This window comes from Oncorhynchus keta, chromosome 34 (assembly GCF_023373465.1).
Source record: "Oncorhynchus keta strain PuntledgeMale-10-30-2019 chromosome 34, Oket_V2, whole genome shotgun sequence".
In the NCBI taxonomy this organism is placed as follows: Eukaryota; Metazoa; Chordata; class Actinopteri; order Salmoniformes; family Salmonidae; genus Oncorhynchus; species Oncorhynchus keta.
This window is the reverse complement of record NC_068454.1, coordinates 73,400,300-73,420,877: the sequence shown is the minus strand read 5'-3', so window position 1 is coordinate 73,420,877 and position 20,578 is coordinate 73,400,300. Positions and strand designations below refer to the sequence as shown.

Genomic DNA, 20,578 nt, shown 5'->3' with positions numbered 1-20,578 from the left:
AGAGAGAGGAAGAAACAGAGAGGGGGATGAGACAGAGGTATAAAAGTCTACTGATTAATATCACCTGAGAGACGGTGGCGAACTTGATGGAGCGGCGTTATGATGATTGATGAAAAATAGATGAGACGGTCTTGTATACATTTGATAAGGGAATACACTGGCACAGAGCTGGCCAGTGTACCTACACAGATGCACGCATGCACACACACCAGAGGTGGAAAAACTATTCAATAGTCGTACTTGAGTAAAAGTATATGCAATACACAAGATGGCATGATTTCCTTGTTATTATTATAGTATTTATTTTTTGACAGCCAGGGGCACACTCCAACACTCATTTACAAACTGAGTCTGCCAGATCAAAGGCAGTAGGGATGAACAGGGATGTTCTCTTGATAAGTGTGTGAATTGGAGCATTTTCCTGTTCTGCTAAGCATTCAAATTGAAACAGGTATTTTTGGGAGTCAGCGAAAATGTATGGAGTAAAAAGTACATTATTTTCTTAAGGAATGTAGTGAAGTAAAAGTAAAAGTTGTCAAAAATATAAATAGTAACATAAAGTACAGATACCCAAAAAAACAAGTACTTTCAAAAGTAGTACATTAAAGTATTTTTACTTAAGAACTTTACACCACTGACACACACACAAAGCCCCAGTAGTCAGTGGATGAGAGATTGGCAAACACAGCGGGCTTAGTGTTCAGAAATCAACACTACACACATGGTATCACGCAAACACAGAAACAATACACACTGTCTCTCACGCCCAAACACAAACACCCAAGCCAGTACAAACAGCCACACTTGTTAGTAACAGTCTCAGAGCAAATATGGCAATATGTTTCATTTCAGCTTTGCTGTGTGTGGCCATGGAATAGATGAGTACAACTGAAAGGTTTGAGTAGGCCAGTGGTGGCTGGTGGCACTTTAAATGGGAGGAGGGGCTCATAGTAATGGCTGAAATGGAATGGTATCAAACACATCAAACACCTGGTTTCCATGTGTTTGAGACCATTACATTCACTCCATTCATTATTATGAGCCGTCCTTTCTATCACCAGCCTCCTCTGGAGTAGGCCTATTACACCATCTCTAAATCCTAAAAAGGGAATTCATTAAACAGAATGAAATGATCATATGGCTGTTTTAACTTTTACATCATGGTGGTAGCCTAATCATTTGATGAGGAAGATCCACGGAAGATCCACGTTATAGCACAACTGACATGTAAAAGATTTTGCCGACATATTCAACATTTACCATTGTGTTCTCAGCAAACTTGGGAACGTTGCCCTTAAAACGTGCATCGTGATCTGATTGAATCTGGCCCCTTGTCTCACTAATCTGGAAAACCTAGCACAAAATAGTTGCATAATTGCGTCAGAGATTTTAGCCTCACAAATGTCCAAAAAACTAATGTTCCTAGTTACATGGCTGTGAAAATGCGCTGAAAACCATTTGTCTCAGTGCATCCAGGCTGTATCACACCGGCTGTGATTGGGAGTCTCATAGAGTGGCGCACAATTGGCCCAGCATTGTCCGAGTTTGCCCGTCGTTGTAAATAAGAATTTGTTCTTAACTGACTTGCCTAGTTAAATTAAGGTTAAATAAATAAAAATAAAAGATGTCTTGTTCCACCTCTAGCATGAGACCATAAATACTAGTCAGTCATCTCTTTGGATGGCAACCCAATAGGTGAAAACATTCCTTGTACTGTGTCGCTCTCTGGTGGATGTCTGAGGTACAACAGGGGCCATCTCATTAGGTTAAATCCTCTGCTTATGTCGTATTGCAGGGGTTTAGGTCATCTTTTGCCATGCTAACACCTGTCCAGTCCTGCTTCCAAGTATTAAATAAATACAAATGAAAAGATGTCTTGTCCACCTCTAGCACGAGAGACCATAAAGACAAGTCATATCGTTGGATGGCAACCCAATAGGTGGCAAGGAATCATAAGATTTGGGCCTGTGTATTTTAGTGACTGAGGAAATACTGGTATTGACTTAGTGGTAAAAACCAATCATGCCTTTATAAGAGGCAGCCAGTCTGGACCAATCATGTATATGAACACTAGATTGCAAATGCTATGCATTGGCCAATGGGATGCTTTGAAGCCAGAGTCCGCCATATTGGACTCAGAAGGTGGAATTCTCCATAGGAATGAATGGAATCATACATTATTTGAATGTAATGTTTCATGGCATCACAAATGTACTCAATGGGTGACATGTCTGGTGAGTATGCAGGCCATGGAAGAACTGTGACATTTTTAGCTTCCAGGAATTGGGTACAGATCCTTGCGACATGGGACCATGTATTATCATGCTGAAACATAAGGTTATGGTGGCGGATGAATGGTGCAACAATGGGCCTTAGGATCTCGTCAAGGTATTTCTCTGCATTCAAATTACCATCGATAAAATGCAATTGTGTTCGTTGTCTGTAGCTTATGCCTGCTCATATCATAACCCCACCATGGGGTACTCTGTTCACAACGTTGACATCAGCAAACCCCTCACCCACATGACACCATACACTTGGTCTGCCATCTGCCCAGTAATAAACCAGGCTTCATCCATGAAGAGCACTTCCAGTAGTCAGTGAGCATTCGCCCACTGAAGTCAGTTACAACACCGAACAGCAGTCAGGTCAAGACCCTGAAGAGGACGAGAATGCAGATGAGCTTCTCTGAGACGGTTTCTGACAGTGCAGAAATTATCCTGTTGTGCAAACCCCCAGTTTCATCAGCTATCCAGCAGGTGAGAAAACTGGATGTGGAAGTCCTGGGCTGGCGTGGTTACACGTGGTCTGCGGTTGTGAGGCCAGTTTGACATACTGCCAAATTCTAGAAAATGACATGAAGTGGCCTATGGTAGAGAAATTAACCTTTCATTATCTGGCAACAGCTCTGTATAGAATGAAGAGATGACAAGTGTAGGCCCAAAATAAACCCATAGGAATAGATTGGCCTTATGACAGAATTTAGAGCTCAAAACAGCTTGCATCACCTCTTCCTCCGGTAGTTGGAGAGGACATCACTGTGCATTTCAGGAAGTCCAAATCACATTGACAGGAAACAGACTTTGCACAGCACTCAAACCCCTCCTTGTGAGAGTGAGCTGTAGTAGTCTTCAGTCTCCTCTAGATGGCACCGTCGCATCAAGCCATCTTCCCATGGCCGTAAGAATCTTCCCATGGCCGGTGTCACGACAACTAGCAGCCCATAGACCACGATGACAGATTACATTTTGAAACTATGCAGTTAAACTCAAATGACAAATAGTTTGTGTTACCATTATGACAGGGTAAGAATTTAACTAAGCTCATGAGGCGAGTAATATTTTGGAAGTTTTGGAATTCAACAAAAACCACATTGTGTAGACTAAACAGACTGCCATACCAAAAACTCCTACACTTCATCAATCCAGTTCCCCAATGACATCAAGACCAGAGGTTCCATATCTAATATTGGTATGCAAAACCATAAACCCATGGACCCAACCACAGAGGTTCCATCCATTGTTGGTCAAATGCAACCTGATCAGGTTTGAAAGAAGCACAGACAAGATTTCACCTTATCCAAAAAATATTTATTAAACTGTGGGGGCAGCCTTCGGGGGCAACTTCGCCGCTGCGACCTGGGGAAGCAAATCAAAACAAGACATTTAGTGCTGCAGATTTGTTCAGAGGTTACTCCAGTGAGTAAGTGGGCTCTCAATCTAACAAAGTAATGAGGCCCACATCACACTGGAATAAAACTTGGACATTGACTTCACTAGAACCCACAGAAACACCAGTCATGTCACGACAACACATGCCATACCTGGCTCTTTGGGATAGAAACTATTTCTAAACCATCAAAAACACCACAGGGGGGAGCAAAGCGATGACACCACCATGTAACAGCCAGGGAGGGCCAGGTTAGTGCATCTAAATTCAGCTCATCACAAAGGATCAAGAGGGAGAAGCTGCACCATACAGTGATTCAGTCAGCATGAAATTCCCTCTGCTTGTTTACCCTTGAATCGTCACACCGTTGTTCCTCTTAGGCAGACAGATTGCTGCCAACAGGGGCTGAGCTGCTGTTTGTTTTTGCCACAGAAAAAAAACTAAGACTGACACTCATTATGCAGGCTGTGAGGCTCAGGAGCAAAGTTAGAGAATATAGCTAGACCAAGGACAGCTGGCCTAATTCAAAATGCTTGGGCAACACTGTGCTAATGCTCTCATTACATGCACTGTGGGATGTTATACCGTCAAAGTGCAGGGTGACATGTTTTAGTGATGAAATAAACTTATTTTTTGCAACAAAACATGTTTGAGTCTACTTTTTAGGTAAGAGCCCACGGGCCTGATACGTTAAGGTACCGGTGAGCCTTGTGGCTATAAAGCCTTTATTCCAGCCAGGCAAGGCAGCAGATCGCCTAGCGGTTAGAGCGATGGGCCAATAACTGAAAGGTTACTAGTTTCGATTCCCCAAGCAGACTAGATCAAATCTAAAGGACAAAATAAGTCCCCCCTTCCCTCATTTGACCAAATTATCCCACGGTCCTGATTTAACCAATTTGTTTTGCCTTTCTCTGGGCCAGGCATGTACAACCCATGGGCTCCCCAGAAGAAAAGTAACAGGGGGCAAAGGTCATATGTATATGCATAGACAGGGGCACCGGGTGGAGTAAAGAAGGGGCACCGGTTAGTCCAGGTAATATGTATATGCATCACCTGGCCAGCAATCCAGGTCAATGTCCAGATCCAGGTCTGGTTCCCATGGGCAGGGGGCACCGGTTAGTCTGGTCATATGTATATGCATACTGAGAGACAAGAGGTTCAGTCGGTCAGGGGGTACAACAGAACAAATTACATTTACATTTAATATGTCAGGGGGCACCGGTTAGTCCAGGTCATATGTATATGCATAGACAGGGGGCACCGGTTAATCACATTTTATTGGTCAGGTCATATGTATATGCATGCGCCGAGGGGGCACCGGTGTCCAGGTAATATGTACATAGACAGGGGGTACAGACAAAATAAGTGAAATGCATAGACAGGGGGTACAAGAGTCAAAGTGCAGGGGCACCGGTTAAGGTACATAGACAACAATGCAGATAAGGTAAAATATGCAAGACAGGGGGTACCGAAGAGTCAAAAGGGGCACCGTTAGTCCAGGTAATATGTATATGCGCAGACAGGGGGTAAAATAGAGTCAAAGTGCAGGGGCACCGGTTAGGGTCATATGATAGACAGGGGTACCGGAGTCACAGGGGCAGTCAAATATGTATATGCATAGACAGGGGGTACCGGTACAGAGTCAAAGTGCAGGGGCACCGGTTAGTCCAGGTAATATGTATATGCATAGACAGGGGGTACCGGTACAGAGTCAAAGTGCAGGGGCACCGGTTAGTCCAGGTAATATGTATATGCATAGACAGGGGGTACCGGTACAGAGTCAAAGTGCAGGGGCACCGGTTAGTCCAGGTAATATGTATATGCATAGACAGGGGGTACCGGTACAGAGTCAAAGTGCAGGGGCACCGGTTAGTCCAGGTAATATGTATATGCACAGACAGGGGGCACCGGTTAGTCCAGGTCATATGTATATGCATAGACAGGGGGGTCATATGTATACCACCGGTTAGTCCAGGTCATATGTATATGCATAGACAGGGGCACCGGTTAGTCCAGGTCATATGTATATGCATAGACAGGGGGCACCGGTTAGGTCCAGGTCATCATGTATATGCATAGACAGGGGGCACCGGTTAGTCCAGGTCATATGTATATGCATAGACAGGGGGCACCGGTTAGTCCAGGTTAGTCCAGGTCATATGTATATGCATAGACAGGGGGCACCGGTTAGTCCAGGTCATATGTATATGCATAGACAGGGGGCACCGGTTAGTCCAGGTCATATGTATATGCATAGACAGGGGGCACATATGTATATGCATAGACAGGGGGCACCGGTTAGTCCAGGTCATATGTATATGCATAGACAGGGGGCACCGGTTAGTCCAGGTCATATGTATATGCATAGACAGGGGGCACCGGTTAGTCCAGGTCATATGTATATGCATAGACAGGGGGCACCAGTTAGTCCAGGTCATATGTATATGCATAGACAGGGGGCACCGGTTAGTCCAGGTCATATGTATATGCATAGACAGGGGGCACCGGTTAGTCCAGGTCATATGTATATGCATAGACAGGGGGCACCGGTTAGTCCAGGTCATATGTATATGCATAGACAGGGGGCACCGGTTAGTCCAGGTCATATGTATATGCATAGACAGGGGGCACCGGTTAGTCCAGGTCATATGTATATGCATAGACAGGGGGCACCGGTTAGTCCAGGTCATATGTATATGCATAGACAGGGGGCACCGGTTAGTCCAGGTTATATGTATATGCATAGACAGGGGGCACCGGTTAGTCCAGGTCATATGTATATGCATAGACAGGGGGCACCGGTTAGTCCAGGTCATATGTATATGCATAGACAGGGGGCACCGGTTAGTCCAGGTCATATGTATGTGCATAGATAAAACAGAGTAGCAGCGTAAAAGTGCAGATGGTGGGGTCTAATGGCTTTGGGGTAAAAAGTTGTCAGAACAGTATGACTAGGGTGACAACTAGAGGTCGACCTATTATGATTTTTCAACGCCGATACAGATTATTGGATGACCCAAAAAAGCCGATACCGATTAATGGATGACCCCCCCCACAAAAAAGCCAATACAGATTCAAATCGGCCGATTTAAAAAAATATATATATTTACAAACCTGTAATAATGACAGTTACAACAATACTGAATTAACACATATTTTAACTTAATATAAATCAATTTAGCCTCAAATAAATAAGACATGTTCAATTTGGTTTAAATAATGCAAAAACAAAGTGTTGGAGAAGTAATATGTGCCTTGTAAAAAAGCTAACGTTTAAGTTCCTTGCTCAGAACATATGAAAGTTGGTGGTTCCTTTTAACAAGAGACTTCAATATTCCAAGGTAAAGAGGTTTTATGTTGTAGTTAATAGTATTTATAGGACTATTTCTCTCTATACCACTTGTATTTCATATACCTTTGACTATTGGCTGTTCTTATAGGTACTATAGTATTGCCAGTGTAACAGTATAGCTTCAGTCCCTCTCCTCGCCCCAACCCGGGCTCGAACCTGGAACACATCAACAGCCACACTCGATGCATCGTTACCCAGCGCTCCACAAAAGCCGCGGCCCTTGCAGCGCAAGGGGAATAACTACTCCAAATCTTAAAGCGAGTGACGTTTGAAACAGTATTAGCACACACCCAGCCAACTAGCTAGCCATTTCACATTGGTTACACCAGCCATTAGGCTGATAGGCTTGAAGTCCTAAACAGCACTGTGCTTGTGAACAGCTGCTGGCAAAATGCACGAAAGTGCTGTTTGAATGAATGATTACGGGCCTGCTGCTGCTCGGTCAGACTGCTCTATCAAATCAGACACACAGAAATACGAGCCTTTGGTCATTAATATGATCGAATCCGGAAACTATCATTTCGAAAACAAAACGTTTATTATTTCAGTGAAATACGGAACCGGTCTGTATTTTATCTAACGGGTGGCATCCCTAAGTCTAAATATTGCTGTTACATTGCACAACGTTCAATGCATGTCAGAATTACATAAAATTCTGGCAAATTAGTTCGCAATGAGCCAGGCAGCCCAAACTGTTTAAAAACTGGTTAATATTGCCTGCTAAACTGGATTAGTAGTTATAACTAGTGATTATGATTGATTGATTTTTTTTTTTATAAGATCAGTTTAATGCTAGCTAGCAATTTAACTTGGCTTCTACTGCATTCGCGTAATAGGCAGGCTACTCGTGGACTGCAATGGTTAGAGCGTTGGACAAGTTAACTGTATGGTTGCAAGATTGGAACCCCTGAGCTGACAAGGTGAAAATCTGTCGTTCTGCCCCTGAACAAGGCAGTTAACCAACATTCGTTGAAAATAAGAATGTGTTCTTAACTGACTTGCCTAGTTACATAAAGGTATAAAAAATGTCAAATATATATATATATATTTTTAATAATCAAAAATTGCCATCCAAAAATACCGATTTACGATTGTTATGAAAATTTGAAATCAGCCCTAATTAAATCGGCCATTCCGAGTAATCGGTCGACCTCTAGTGGCAACATCAACATCCCTTATACAGGTCGACTAACACCAGAGACGGGAACACTTTGGCAATGACACCACTACACAACCGCCCACTACATAACCGCCATAAGATGAAATGTGCGCAACCATGTGCAGAAAATGCTACAAAGCTACAAAATCAATTACCAAATCTGAATGAGCCTGGTCAGAGCACAATAGTACATTTGTTATTTGCATGGAATCTAGATAATGAAATTGAGCACTTGTAAGATGTTTTGTCTGTATACGGTTTTGTTCAGTGGGCACAAAAAGGTTTCAACAAGGGGCGAAAAATGTTAGCAACACATTTGGTCTTTGTTAAGCTTTGCATGAAAACAGAATGTATAATCGACAACCCAGCGGTGCTCTGGGTCCAAGGACTAGGTGACTAAAACAGCTCATATCTGGTGTTTCACTCGGTTCTCAATAGAAGTAGAAATGTAGGATTGGCTTGATTTCCCTAATCCTAACCAAAGACCAATGAGAATGTCAACCTTGGCTCAGTGTCTAGGAACGTTCTAACCAGCGTGGTTCTACTCACCCGTTGGGGTTCTTCTCCACCATCTTGAGAAGCTCGAGGGCCTGCAGCACCTTGCGGGCCACGTTTTTGGAGCCAACACTGAAGTGGGCGGGACACACACCGTTCCTCTGGCGACCACCATAAATTTTGGTCATGGAGCCCACACCGGCACCCCCGCGCAGGTACAGGTGGCGCACTGTGGAAGCTGGGAGGGAAGAAGAGGGGTTAACACCACTGCTAGTCAGAGTCAGTGACCTTGTTCCATACTTCTGTACTAACAGCGAGGAAAATAATTTGGGGGCAATTTGAGTCTAAACCAATGCCAATTACAGACTCGATCTACCATACTACACTAACGGACTGAGCAGACAGGGAGCCCTGAAGGGAAGAATGTCAATGATCAAAATCATACCAGCTCTGGTGTAGAACCAGTTCTCGTCGCTGGGGGCAAGCTCCTTGTGTTTGGCCAGCTTGACAATGTCCACCCAATCTGGGACCTTCAGCTTTCCTGACCTGGAACAGGAAAGCATGTTAGTCGCTCAGAAAAGCTCAATGCATTCCTAAGCAAGAACTGAACATGGCTTCACATGTATGCGACTCACTTCTTCAGGAAAGCCGAAAGGGCACGGACAAACTCCTGCTGGTTGACGTCTTTCACTGTGACACCAGGCATCTGCCAGAGAGGTAGAGAACTTCAATAGGAGGTACAATGTATGAATGATGGTTGTAGACTGCAACGAATGTCCTGGGTAGATTGAGGTCCTGAGTACATCCAATATGTAGCCTAGCTACTCAAGTAACTAACGTTAGTTATGTGCAGACGATAGGGTGACTCGACCGCCCCAATAATCAGAAAAGTTAAACTGATTATTACACGTCTATACACTACTAATGATAGTTCCTGCAAACATCACTACCTAGCTAACTAGTAAGATGTTTTAGTTGGCTAGCTAATTATATAGGCAACCAGAGTGGCGATTGAAAATTTCCACATCGTGATAACATAAATCCCTCAGTGCAAAATCTTGAATTATCTGAAGTCCAATTTGAGCAAATAACTGATATCAAGGCATAGTTGGGCAAAAGTGCTCACTAACAAACCGGCTACCGTTAAATAAAATGTGATGGTAATTAACTGTCTGGAGTTAGCCACAACGCTAGCAATGAACCTCAGTATAACCCCGAGACCTGTAACCACATCAGAAATTCGAGGCAGAAATCCAACCAGTAGAAGGATCACAAATCAACACCAGACGAGCGTAACACATTCAAATGGAAGACACCGTTAGCGAAGATAACATAATTGTCTTGTCTAAAATGGACAAACAAAACGCGAAATGTTTAGGCCTCAACGCAGAGGAATGGGGGCAGCCATCACTGGAAGGTATGTGCGAGTGCCGCATGCAATTTTATATATGCTAAATCATCTACAGGACTCTGTAGACTTTCCGGAAAACACTGTATTTGTTAAATGATTGTTTAATGTATACGCGGTCAGTAATGGGAGAATAATTATCACGAAAATGTCATACAGTTGGTCAAATAAGGCCAGAGAACAGACATCCTTTACCTTGCTTGTGGACAGCGAGAGGAAGAGGGTAAGATGGGGTTTCCAGCCCGTGTTTAAACGGGCGGATCGCGTTCGTTCTCGCGAGATATGATCTCACCCTGTTCGTCGGTATTTTCATCACAAGATGCCCTGTTGATTAATTTCTAGCCCAATCAGAGTAGAACCTGATGCATTTCAGAGCAGCTTGCAGTACCCAAGGTTAAGGCTACATCACAATCAAAAGCCTTGAATTATGAAATTGTCTGTAAAAGAAGAGGCACGTGCCCTGGAGCAGCAATAGGAATTAATTAGCCGTTTTTTTGTGGTATATGGAAGTACTGTTTTATTGCATTAATATAATACTCATATCTAATGTTACTATAGTCTGCACAGTGAATGCAATAACCAAGATGCTGTAATTCAAAATTATGTTTTTATTATAATAATAATCTTGCGACATATCCTGTCAGTATTTGAAGATCTATGAAATGCATTGTAACCATATCTTATTCTTAATTATTCAGCTTTAATATTGCAGATAGATTGTGGCCTCCATCAATTGTCTGCATCATTTTCAATCCTCCATATTTCTGGGGTAAATATATAGATAAAATACATATATTTGTTTAAATACATATTTTCCTTATTTTTTTCCCCTAACCCTACCATCCCTCCCCTAATTTGAGTAAACCAATGGACAACAACAATTAGGCTTCTACTTCCAGTTTATACATACTATATAAAACCATATCTTATTCTTATGGGATTTCCACAAATAGCCCACTGACAGAGATCATGATCAAATTCCTTTGAATTCTGCATGCAACAATCGTTCTTTATTTCCCATGGTACATGGGAACAATGCCAAAAAATGTGCAAAAAAACCCAATGCTGCTTAATTAGTTCTTATCCTAGAAATAGTTGTGGAAAAATAAATGTACTGCTGCCTGAAACAAGGCACAGTGAACATGGGCTCTTTTCACAGAACAATGCCCAGACCCTTCGGTAGATAAAGGTTTGCCCTCCCTGTCCCTCTCTTATTTTTCTCAATTGTTTTTCTCTGTTCATCATCTCTTCCATCAGCGCCATTACGTTTACACACGTTTGAGTGTGTGTGTGTGTGTGTGTGTGTGTGTGTGTGTGTGTGTGTGTGTGTGTGTGTGTGTGTGTGTGTGTGTGTGTGTGTGTGTGTGTGTGTGTGTGTGTGTGTGTGTGTGTGTGTGTGTGTGTGTGCATTTGCACATGTTGTGTGTGACTTGAGTGTTCGTGTTGACTGTGTGTGTGTGTGTGTGTGTGTGTGTGTGTGTGTGTGTGTGTGTGTGTGTGTGTGTGTGTGTGTGTGTGTGTGTGTGTGTGTGTGTGTGTGTGTGTGTGTGTGTGTGCATTTGCACATGTTCGGTTGACTTGAGTGTGTGTGTCTGCGAGTATATGTGTTAACTATAACCTTGGTCTTATTTATTTACTTATTTACAATGCTTGTGGTGACCTTTGCACTGCTTCAACATTGACACAATTGATATGTTTGTAAAGACACGACCAGGAGATAGGTGGGCAGAGAGGATAATGACGGTTTATGAGTTTATTCTGTCAGTCAGCGCAAAAGAATAGAGTGAGAGGAAGAGATGGTTTACAGAGGACAGATTAGAACTGTCATAGACTTATATTTACATTTACATTTTAGTCATGTAGCAGACGCTTTTATCCAGATCTATACATACACAACATATCAGGTCATTTGGTATTTTCTCATTTATTCAACTGTTCTAAACAGCTATTTGGTATTTTATTAGGATCCCCATTAGCTGTTGCGATAGCAGCAGCTACTCTTCCTGGGGTCCACAAAATCACCATCTGTTCTCTATCCATTATCCTTCCATTATATTCTCTATCACATTTTCTGTCATCCATTGAGCCATCTAAAGCTCTGCCTGTGTAGTGTGGCTGTGCGTCGGTATGCTTGTGTTGTCTCTCAATGCTTAATTGATTAACAAAAGTAAATTAATCACATTGAAAGCGACCAGTCACAGATTCAAACCGAAGACAGCCACATAAGGTGGAATGAACTCCATTAATTATTTCAAGGCCCTTCAAGGAGCAGGACAGGAGACAACTGTATCAACTGATTATGCAGCTGTATAAAACGATTATTCCAGTCAGTCATAATTATTATGAAAACGGACAACTTGTCGTCTGGATGTCCTGAAAAGGTCAAACTAATTATTCTGAGGAGACAGGTGGCATATTACAGAGCTAAATCTGCTATTTCAACATCCAGACACTTTGCTTTATTTGAGACCATTGTTTGAAAATGTTCTGAAATTACCTGTCAATCACACTCGAGCAAGTTCACACCAATGTCTCCTGCTCTGTCTGTCTGCTGCAGTGTGTGATGTTAGCGGTCTGTTTCACAGAGCCTACCCTCTCTACACTGTGTTTGCATGGTGCTCATATCCTCTGTCACGTCCTGACCTTAGTTCCTTTTTTATGCCTCTATTTTGGTTTGGTCAGGGCGTGAGTTGGGGTGGGCATTCTATGTTTTCATTCTATGTTTTGTTCTGTGTGTTGTATTTCTATGTGTTTGGCCTGGTATGGTTCCCAATCAGAGGCAGCTGTCAATCGTTGTCTCTGATTGAGAACCATACTTAGGTAGCCTGTTCCCACCTGTGTTTGTGGGTAGTTGCTTTCTGTTTTGTGTTTTTCACCTTACAGGACTGTTTCGTGTCGTTCACTCTCTTTGTTTTTTGTCATTCAGTGTTCAGTTTATTTAATTAAATTTACTATGAACACTTACCACGCTGCGTGTTGGTCCGATGATTCCTGATCATCAGACAGAGGAGAGCTGTTACATCCTCAGTGTGAGTGCTCTGTCAGGTCCAGTCTACGCTGACCTGTTCACTCTCCAAGTACCCGTACACAGGTCTCCAATACCTAGAAAAAATATCTAACAATCTCTCCCCCTCAACTTCCTGCCTCTGCGTCTCCCTTTTCATTTATTTTTTCCTTTACTCTGTCCTCCCACCACTCGCTTTTCTCAATCAATCTTTCTATTTTAGACACCCCACTCACTCTCTCCATTCTTGCCCCCTTTCTTCTCAAACTATTGCTGTTGTCTTTTTTTTATGTCCCAGGTAAATTGACTGAGAATGCTTCCTGATGTGCCCAAGAATGTTTCTACCATGTTTTGTGCAGCTACCATGTTGTGCTGCTGCCTTGTTGTGTTGCTGCCATGCTCAATCACATTTATTTATAAAGCACTTTTTACATCAGCCGATGTCACAAAGTTATATACAGAAACCCAGCCTAAAAACCCAGACAGGAAAGCAATGCAGATGTAGAAGCATAGTGGCTAGGAAACACTCCCTTTAAAGGCAGGAACCTAGGAAGAACCCTAGAGAGGAACCAGGCTCTGAGGGGTGGCCAGTCCTATACGGGCTGTGTCGGGTGGAGAATATAACAGAACATGGCCAAGATGTTCAAATGTTCATAGATGACCAGCAGAGTCAGATAATAATAATCACAGTGGTTGTAGAGGGTGCAACAGGTCAGTTGACTTTTCATAGCTGAGCATTCAGAGTTCGAGACAGCAGGTGCGATAGTGAGAGTTAGTCGAAAACAGCAGGTCCGGGACAAGGTAGCACGCCCGGTGAACAGGCCAGGGTGTCATAGCCGTAGGCAGAACAGTTGAATCTGGAGCAGCAGCACGACCAGTTGGACTGGGGACAGCTAGGAGTCATCAGGCCAGATAGTCCTGAGGCATGGTCCTAGGGCTCAGGTCCTCTGGGAGGGGAGAGAGAGAGAATTAGAGGGAGCACACTTAACTTCACACAGGACACTGGATAAGACAGGATAATTACCCCAGATATAACAGACTGACCCTATCCCCCCGACACATAAACTATTGCAGCATAAATACTGGAGGCTGAGACAGGAGGGGTCGGAGACACTGTGGCCCTGTCCGACAATATCCCCGGACAGTGCCAACCAGGCAGGATATAACCCCACCCACTTTGTCTTAGGTCTCTCTTAATGTAGTGTTGTGGTGTTTCTCTTGTTGTGATGTTTGTTTTGTCCTATATATTTGTATTATTTTTCATTTTTAATCCACAGCCCCCGTCCCCGCGGAGGCCTTTTGCCTTTTGGTAGGCCGTCATTGTGAATAAGAATGTGTTCTTTAACTGACTTGCCTAGTTAAATAAAGGTAAAAACATAATAATAATACTTTACAAACTCACCTGGAAGCCAGTTTCATGGGAGAGCAGGGGATGAAAGAGCCAATTGTTCAATGGTAATAATTAGCTAGGGAGCCATGATAGGACAGCCACTGTTGGGACAAGTGCAGAAGGAACTTTGAATGATCTCTTAGAGATACTCTAGGTTTGACACCTCAACCAGTTTCACTCTTGTCTTCCTCTCTCGTTTTCCTCTGCTACCTCCCCCACCTGTTTGTCTCTGTCCCCCTCTTAGGTTCAGCCATGGAGCACATGTGGCTTAACTCGGTGAATCAGTGTGTGGTATCTGTGTCAGTGATCGTGGTGAGTGTGAGGATGTCTATGGGTGGTGGTGGGATGGAGGAGGATGGAGGAGGCCAGGGTGGAGGTGGTCATACCCAGAGCGGAAGTGTTTCTGCCTGCCTGAAGTTGTGTCTGGGCTGGGTGGGGGCAGTGGGGGGTGCGGTGGGGGTTCCTGTCTCTGTGCTGCTGAACCTGAGGAGTCCCCAGTGCCTGTACACCTGCATCACCCTGGTGTGCTGTTCTCTGCTGGTCAGGCAGTTCACTGTCTGCCTGCTGCTGCTCATGACCCTCAACTCCCACCTAAAGCACCGCATGGGGAGCAGGTGAGTCAGAGAGAGGGGGTTAAAAAGTACCAAAGCTAAATCAAGTGCACCTGAAAGAATTTGCCAAATGTTCTCAGGACTGCACTCTAGACCATTGGTATTCAACCGGAGTTCCGACAAAAATCTAAAAAGAAAACCAAAAAGTGGAACAAATATATATTTGTATGAATAACGCTAGAAACAACAGAATAAACAATTGTATTATTACATACAGCAGAAAACATGAGTAAATCTTATTTCTAATGATGATGACTTTATTTCTCAACTCCTTATATTGAGCTCATTACACTCATTGGAGCTCATTACACTCATTGGAGCTCATTACACTCATTGGGAGAGATGGGCAAAAATGACTAAGTACACAATACAATTACAAAATACCACAACGATCAGTGTATCAAAGTAAACTACCAAATACATTTGAAATCTATTTAAAGACATATTTCAAATACATGTAACAGAAATACAGCCCATCTCTGCTGACTGGAGTATCTGACATAGGGTTTGAAAAGTACGGGTCACAGAAAGTACAACTGGTTGCTGGTATGCTTTCTTGACTTGGATATACATTTTCGACAACAAGTTTGACCTTTTTTTAACCAGCTAAACAGCTACTTTTAGCAAAAATGTGTTTGGAGTAACCTTTGTCTAGCTAATAGGCTATGTTAGTGTTTATACTTCCAATTATAATGTGGGGAGATAAAAAATAATGAAAAACTGACAACCAAATCTATTCATTTTAAAATGTTGGTTAAGGTTACTTGTCCTCGCCATTATCATGCACCTGATGATAAGACAAGACGTGAAAAATGGCTAACAATTTTTGGCTAACAGAACATCAGTGTATGCTGGCTTAATTTGACCCACTGGGTTCTCTCTCTGTTCTCTCTCTGTTTCAGGTACAATTCACTGGTGACACGTCGGCGGTCCCTGTTTCTGGTCATGCTGTGCTGGGGGGCCTCTGTTCTCTCCGCATTTGCCCAGTTCATCGCCTGGAACGTCCTGGACACCTGGGGAGGGGAAGAGGGATGGCTGGATGGGCTGCGGCTGGACGGGCATCCCCCCAGGCAACTGGACCTCCCCTCCTCCCCGTCCGATGCCTCCCAAGTACAACCAAGACCGCTCTGTGATCGGGAAGTACCTCCCTTACGGCGGCTTCCTGTCCAAGTTCTACGTGGAGGATCTCCATAACTTCTCCTATGCAGAGATCCATGGGAGCCACTGGGGGGGGTGTGCCCCCGACACTGTCCTCAGCCCCCAGTTCCTGGTCCATGTCTATGGGGTGACTGTCTTCCTGCTCCCCCTAATGGCCTGCTGGCCATTTACCTAGCTCTGGTCTGTGTGATGCCCGGACAGGACCCTAATGGTCCGGGCTCTGTCCCCCCAAAACGCAGCTCTGCCCGTGCCCACTCTCTGGGCCTCTCCCTCTGCCTTCTTGTCCTCCTGTGTCTGCCCCTTCACATCACCCACTCCCTCCTGCTTTTCTCCCCAGGCACACTGCCCCCGACCTGGGAATTCCCGCTGGTCTCGCTCCTGTCGCAGCTCTATGGTCTGGTGCCTCCTCTCCTCTTCACCATTCCCATACAACGGGCGGGTGCCAAGCACGCTGCGTCTGCCCCACCTGACCCCAACAGGGGGTAAGACAGTGGGCAGAGCTCTGTGTTCAGCTGTGCAGGGGGCATCCTGCTCACTCAAAGGGAGGCTGTGCCCAGATGTGTGTGTGTGTAACATGGAACGGGAAGGTGTGTGTGTTAACCCGTTGTTACAACACCAGCATTCTCATCTCATATGTTCTAATTCAATCTCTTAGGCTCTGTTTACACACATGTCTAATATGGTAATACATCGAAATTGCTTAACATCCAATTTCCCTGGAGGTTTGTCCACAAACATAAGTTCCAATCATTGTGTGTAAACAGCGCCATGTATCATTGTGTGATTCACAAGGAGCTTCTTTGGGTATGTTTCCCCATATATATTCATCAACCTGTCAGTAGCACATACTAGACGTTAATTAGTTTTTCACACACTGTGCTGTTTAATTATTGAGTCCCATATCAAATAAGGTCACTAACCAGGCTTACATCCAACCTTTTTATGCTGTGTAAAGTACATTTCAGATAAAAAAGGTCAAGACAGGCCTGATGGAAACATCTAATTTGTCAGTAGACGTTCCAAATGTCAGCCAAACAAAATACGCTAGACAAGCTGGGATCTTTTTGTGTCTGTAAAATTAATTATGTGAGAAATAGCAGAGGAAATGCCTTTGCGCGCAAATATTTATATAATAACCAGCATACTGAAGTAAACTTGGAGTCACAAGATGACATGGTGTGTGGTCCTTCCACTACGACTCGGGAAACCCTGTAGTTTATTGGGCTACAGATTTAATTCATTATGATGAAATTCACAGGGTGGTAAAAATGCAAGGAGATGAACTTGATGCTCATTTACAATATATTTTGAGGTTCTCATTCTGCCATTTGACAAATTAAAATAATCTTGCTCTTTTATCCATAATAATCTCATCAACCACACTGTATCGGCGAGCTGTTGTCTACGGCGCAAATGCCAAGACCAGAGTGAGCATATTTACTATATAAAGCAAACATTTTTGTGACTAAACCCTCAGTAGAGTTGAAAATGCGATTAAAACCAATTTAAATTCAATGTTTTATTCAGTACTTGGGAATTGAACTGCAAAAGTGTTGTATGTGTACTACATCATCATGCACAGTCTTTTATCAGCATCAAGTTCATTTGTTGGAAACACATTGCGCATATTGTTTTAATGCGGATTTGAGAATATTCACACGAAAATCTGTCGCCAATGGGATGGAAACCTAGCTTCCGAGAGAGAAAATATCACGCAACAGACTTTTCATCTCACACTGATCCAGAACTAAGCCTGGGACTAGATCAGGATATGTCTGCATTGTAACATGCCTTCTGCTGCTGCGGATGCTATAGATCTGGCTTTGATCATGTTTAATTAAACACACAGTAATAACAGCATGGTTGGTCCGGCGACGCCCTCATAATTATAGCAGAGAAATGCTCTTCATGGTTGTTTTGTTTTACTGAGTAAATCTAACACTCTCCTTAAATAAAAGGCCTTGCTCTAACTAATTGGATTGTTCATCTTCAGGCCACGTTGGTGTGAAAAATGATGCACTTATGCACATGCACTCTCTCTCTATCTTTCTCTCTCTCTCTCAATTCAATGTTCAATTTGGGGGGTTTATTGGCATATGTATATATATGGAGGTGTACCTGTGGATGTATTTCAAGGCCTACCTTCAAACTCAGTGCCTCTTTGCTTGACATCATGGGAAAATCAAAAGAAATCAGCCAAGACCTCAGAAAAAATTGTAGACCTCCACAAGTCTGGTTCATCCTTGGGAGCAATTTCCAAACGCCTGAAGGTGCGAGTCCGAGTCCTGAAGGTCCAAGTTCATCTGTACAAACAATAGTACACAAGTATAAACATCATGGGACCACGCAGTTGTCATACCGCTCAGGAAGGAGAAGCGTTCTGTCTCCTAGAGAGGAACGTACTTTGGTGCGAAAAGTTCAAATCAACAACAGCAAAGGACCGTGTGAAGATGCTGAAGGAAACAGGTACAAAAGTATCTATATCCACAGTAAAACGAGTTCTATATCGATATAACCTGAAAGGCCACTCAGGCCGTCATTGAAAATAAGAATGTGTTCTTAACTGACTTGCCTGGTTAAATAAAGGTAAAAAATAATAATAATAAAAATAAAAAAAGGAGGCCACTGCTCCAAAACCACCATAAAAAAGTCAGACTACAGTTTACAACTGTACATGGGGACAAAGATTGTACTTTTTTGAGAAATGTCCTCTGGTCTGATGAAACAAAAATAGAACTGTTTGGCCATAATGACCATCATTATGTTTGGAGGAAAAAGGTGGAGGCTTGCAAGCCAAAGAACACCATCCCAACCATGAAGCACGGGGGTGGCAGCATCATGTTGTGGGGATGCTTTGCTGCAGGAGGGACTGGTGCACTTCACAAAATAGATGGCACCATGAGACAGGAAAACTATGTGGATATGGGATTGTGAATACAGCCTCAAGCTCATTACCATAACGCAACGTTAACTATTCATGAAAATCTCAAATGAATCGAAATCAATATGCTAGCTCTCAAGCTTAGCCTTTTGTTAACCAGTTGAAGCTAGGGGGGCGCTATTTCATTATTGGATAAAAAAAACGTGCCCGTTTTAAGCGCAATATTTTGTCACAAAAAGATGCTCGACTATGCATATAATTGCCAGCTTTGGAAAGAAAACACTCTGACGTTTTCAAAACTGCAAAGATATTTTCTGTGAGTGCCACAGAACTCATGCTACAGGCGAAACCAAGATGAAACCTCAAACAGGATTTTTGAGGCTCTGTTTCCCATCGTCTCCTTATATGGCTGTGAATGTGTGATGAATGAACCTAAGCTCTCTGCCGTTCGTCCAAGATGTCTGCAGCATAGTGACGTATTTATAGGCATATCATTGGAAGACTGGCCATAAGAGACTACATTTGCCAGGGGTCCGCCCGGTGTCCTTTGTCTAAATTGTTGCGTAATCTTCAGCTGCATGCATTTTGCCATGCGATTCAGAGGGGAAAGGACACTTCCACAAACCATATATCATCGAAGAGATATGTGAAAAACACCTTGAGGATTGGTTCTAAACAACGTTTGCCATGTTTCAGTCGATATTATGGAGTTAATTTGGAAAAATGTTCGGCGTTTGGATAACTGAATTTTCGTTTTTTTTTGGTAGCCAAACGTGACGCACCAAACGGACCGATTTCTCCTGCACAAATAATCTTTCAGGAAGACTGAACATTTGCTATCTAACTGAGAGTCTCCTCATTGAAAACATCCGAAGTTCTTCAAAGGTAAATTATTTATTTGAATGTTTTTCTGGTTTTTGTGAAAATGTTGCCTGCTGATGCTAACGCTAAATGCTAATGCTAAATGCTAACGCTAAATGCTAAATGCTAGTTTTGCTATGGTTGAGAAGCATATTTTTGAAATTCTGAGATGACAGTGTTGTTAACAAAAGGCTAACATATTGATTTAATTTCATTTGCGATTTTCATGAATAGTTAACGTTGTGTTATGCTAATGAGCTTGCAGATAGATTTACACAATCCTGGATACAGGTTTTTTTAGTAGCTAAACGTGACGCACAAAAAAAAAAAACGGAACATTTGCTATCTAACTGAGAGTCTCCTCATTGAAAACATCCGAAGTTCTTCAAAGGTAAATTATTTTATTTGAATGGTTTTCTGTTTTTTTTTTATGTTGCCTGCTGAATGCTAACGCTAAATGCTAATGCTAGCTATCAATAGCTATCAATACTGTTACACAAATGCTAGTTTTGCTATGGTTGAGAAGCATATTTTTGAAAATCTGAGATGACAGTGTTTTTAACTTCTTGCGTCGAGCCATCCCGGATCCG

At 43.0% G+C, this 20,578-nt stretch overlaps 2 protein-coding genes and 1 long non-coding RNA gene across 14 annotated transcripts; 2 read left to right on the top strand and 1 right to left on the bottom strand.

Moving 5' to 3' along the window:
- The first annotated feature begins 4,878 nt into the window (after positions 1 to 4,878).
- On the top strand, positions 4,879 to 6,531 carry LOC127915218 (uncharacterized). Of its 11 annotated transcripts, none has more exons than XR_008090600.1 (6): positions 5,276 to 5,340; positions 5,686 to 5,722; positions 5,819 to 5,907; positions 5,977 to 6,060; positions 6,145 to 6,396; positions 6,439 to 6,531. It is a non-coding gene; the product is annotated as an uncharacterized LOC127915218 (long non-coding RNA). The 11 variants fall into 11 exon arrangements; XR_008090597.1 differs by having other exon boundaries at positions 5,282 to 5,409; XR_008090595.1 differs by having other exon boundaries at positions 5,282 to 5,478.
- Positions 6,532 to 8,705: 2,174 nt separating this feature from the next.
- Positions 8,706 to 10,362, bottom strand: LOC118367848 (40S ribosomal protein S19). The gene is made up of 4 exons (XM_052494719.1): positions 10,279 to 10,362; positions 9,311 to 9,381; positions 9,121 to 9,221; positions 8,706 to 8,913 (listed from the first exon to the last, which is right to left on the bottom strand). The coding sequence occupies exons 2-4, from the start codon at positions 9,379 to 9,381 to the stop codon at positions 8,726 to 8,728; spliced, it is 360 nt and encodes a 119-aa protein (XP_052350679.1). The 5' UTR covers positions 10,279 to 10,362; the 3' UTR covers positions 8,706 to 8,725.
- LOC118367843 (uncharacterized) lies at positions 9,276 to 18,210 on the top strand. 2 transcript variants are annotated; one of them, XM_035751544.2, is made up of 3 exons: positions 9,276 to 9,412; positions 14,722 to 15,091; positions 15,991 to 18,210. In XM_035751544.2, the coding sequence occupies exons 2-3, from the start codon at positions 14,730 to 14,732 to the stop codon at positions 16,280 to 16,282; spliced, it is 654 nt and encodes a 217-aa protein (XP_035607437.1). In that variant the 5' UTR covers positions 9,276 to 9,412; positions 14,722 to 14,729; the 3' UTR covers positions 16,283 to 18,210. The 2 variants fall into 2 exon arrangements, with proteins under 2 accessions (XP_035607437.1, XP_052350678.1); XM_052494718.1 differs by lacking the exon at positions 9,276 to 9,412 and adding an exon at positions 12,054 to 13,112.
- The last annotated feature ends 2,368 nt before the right edge of the window (positions 18,211 to 20,578 follow it).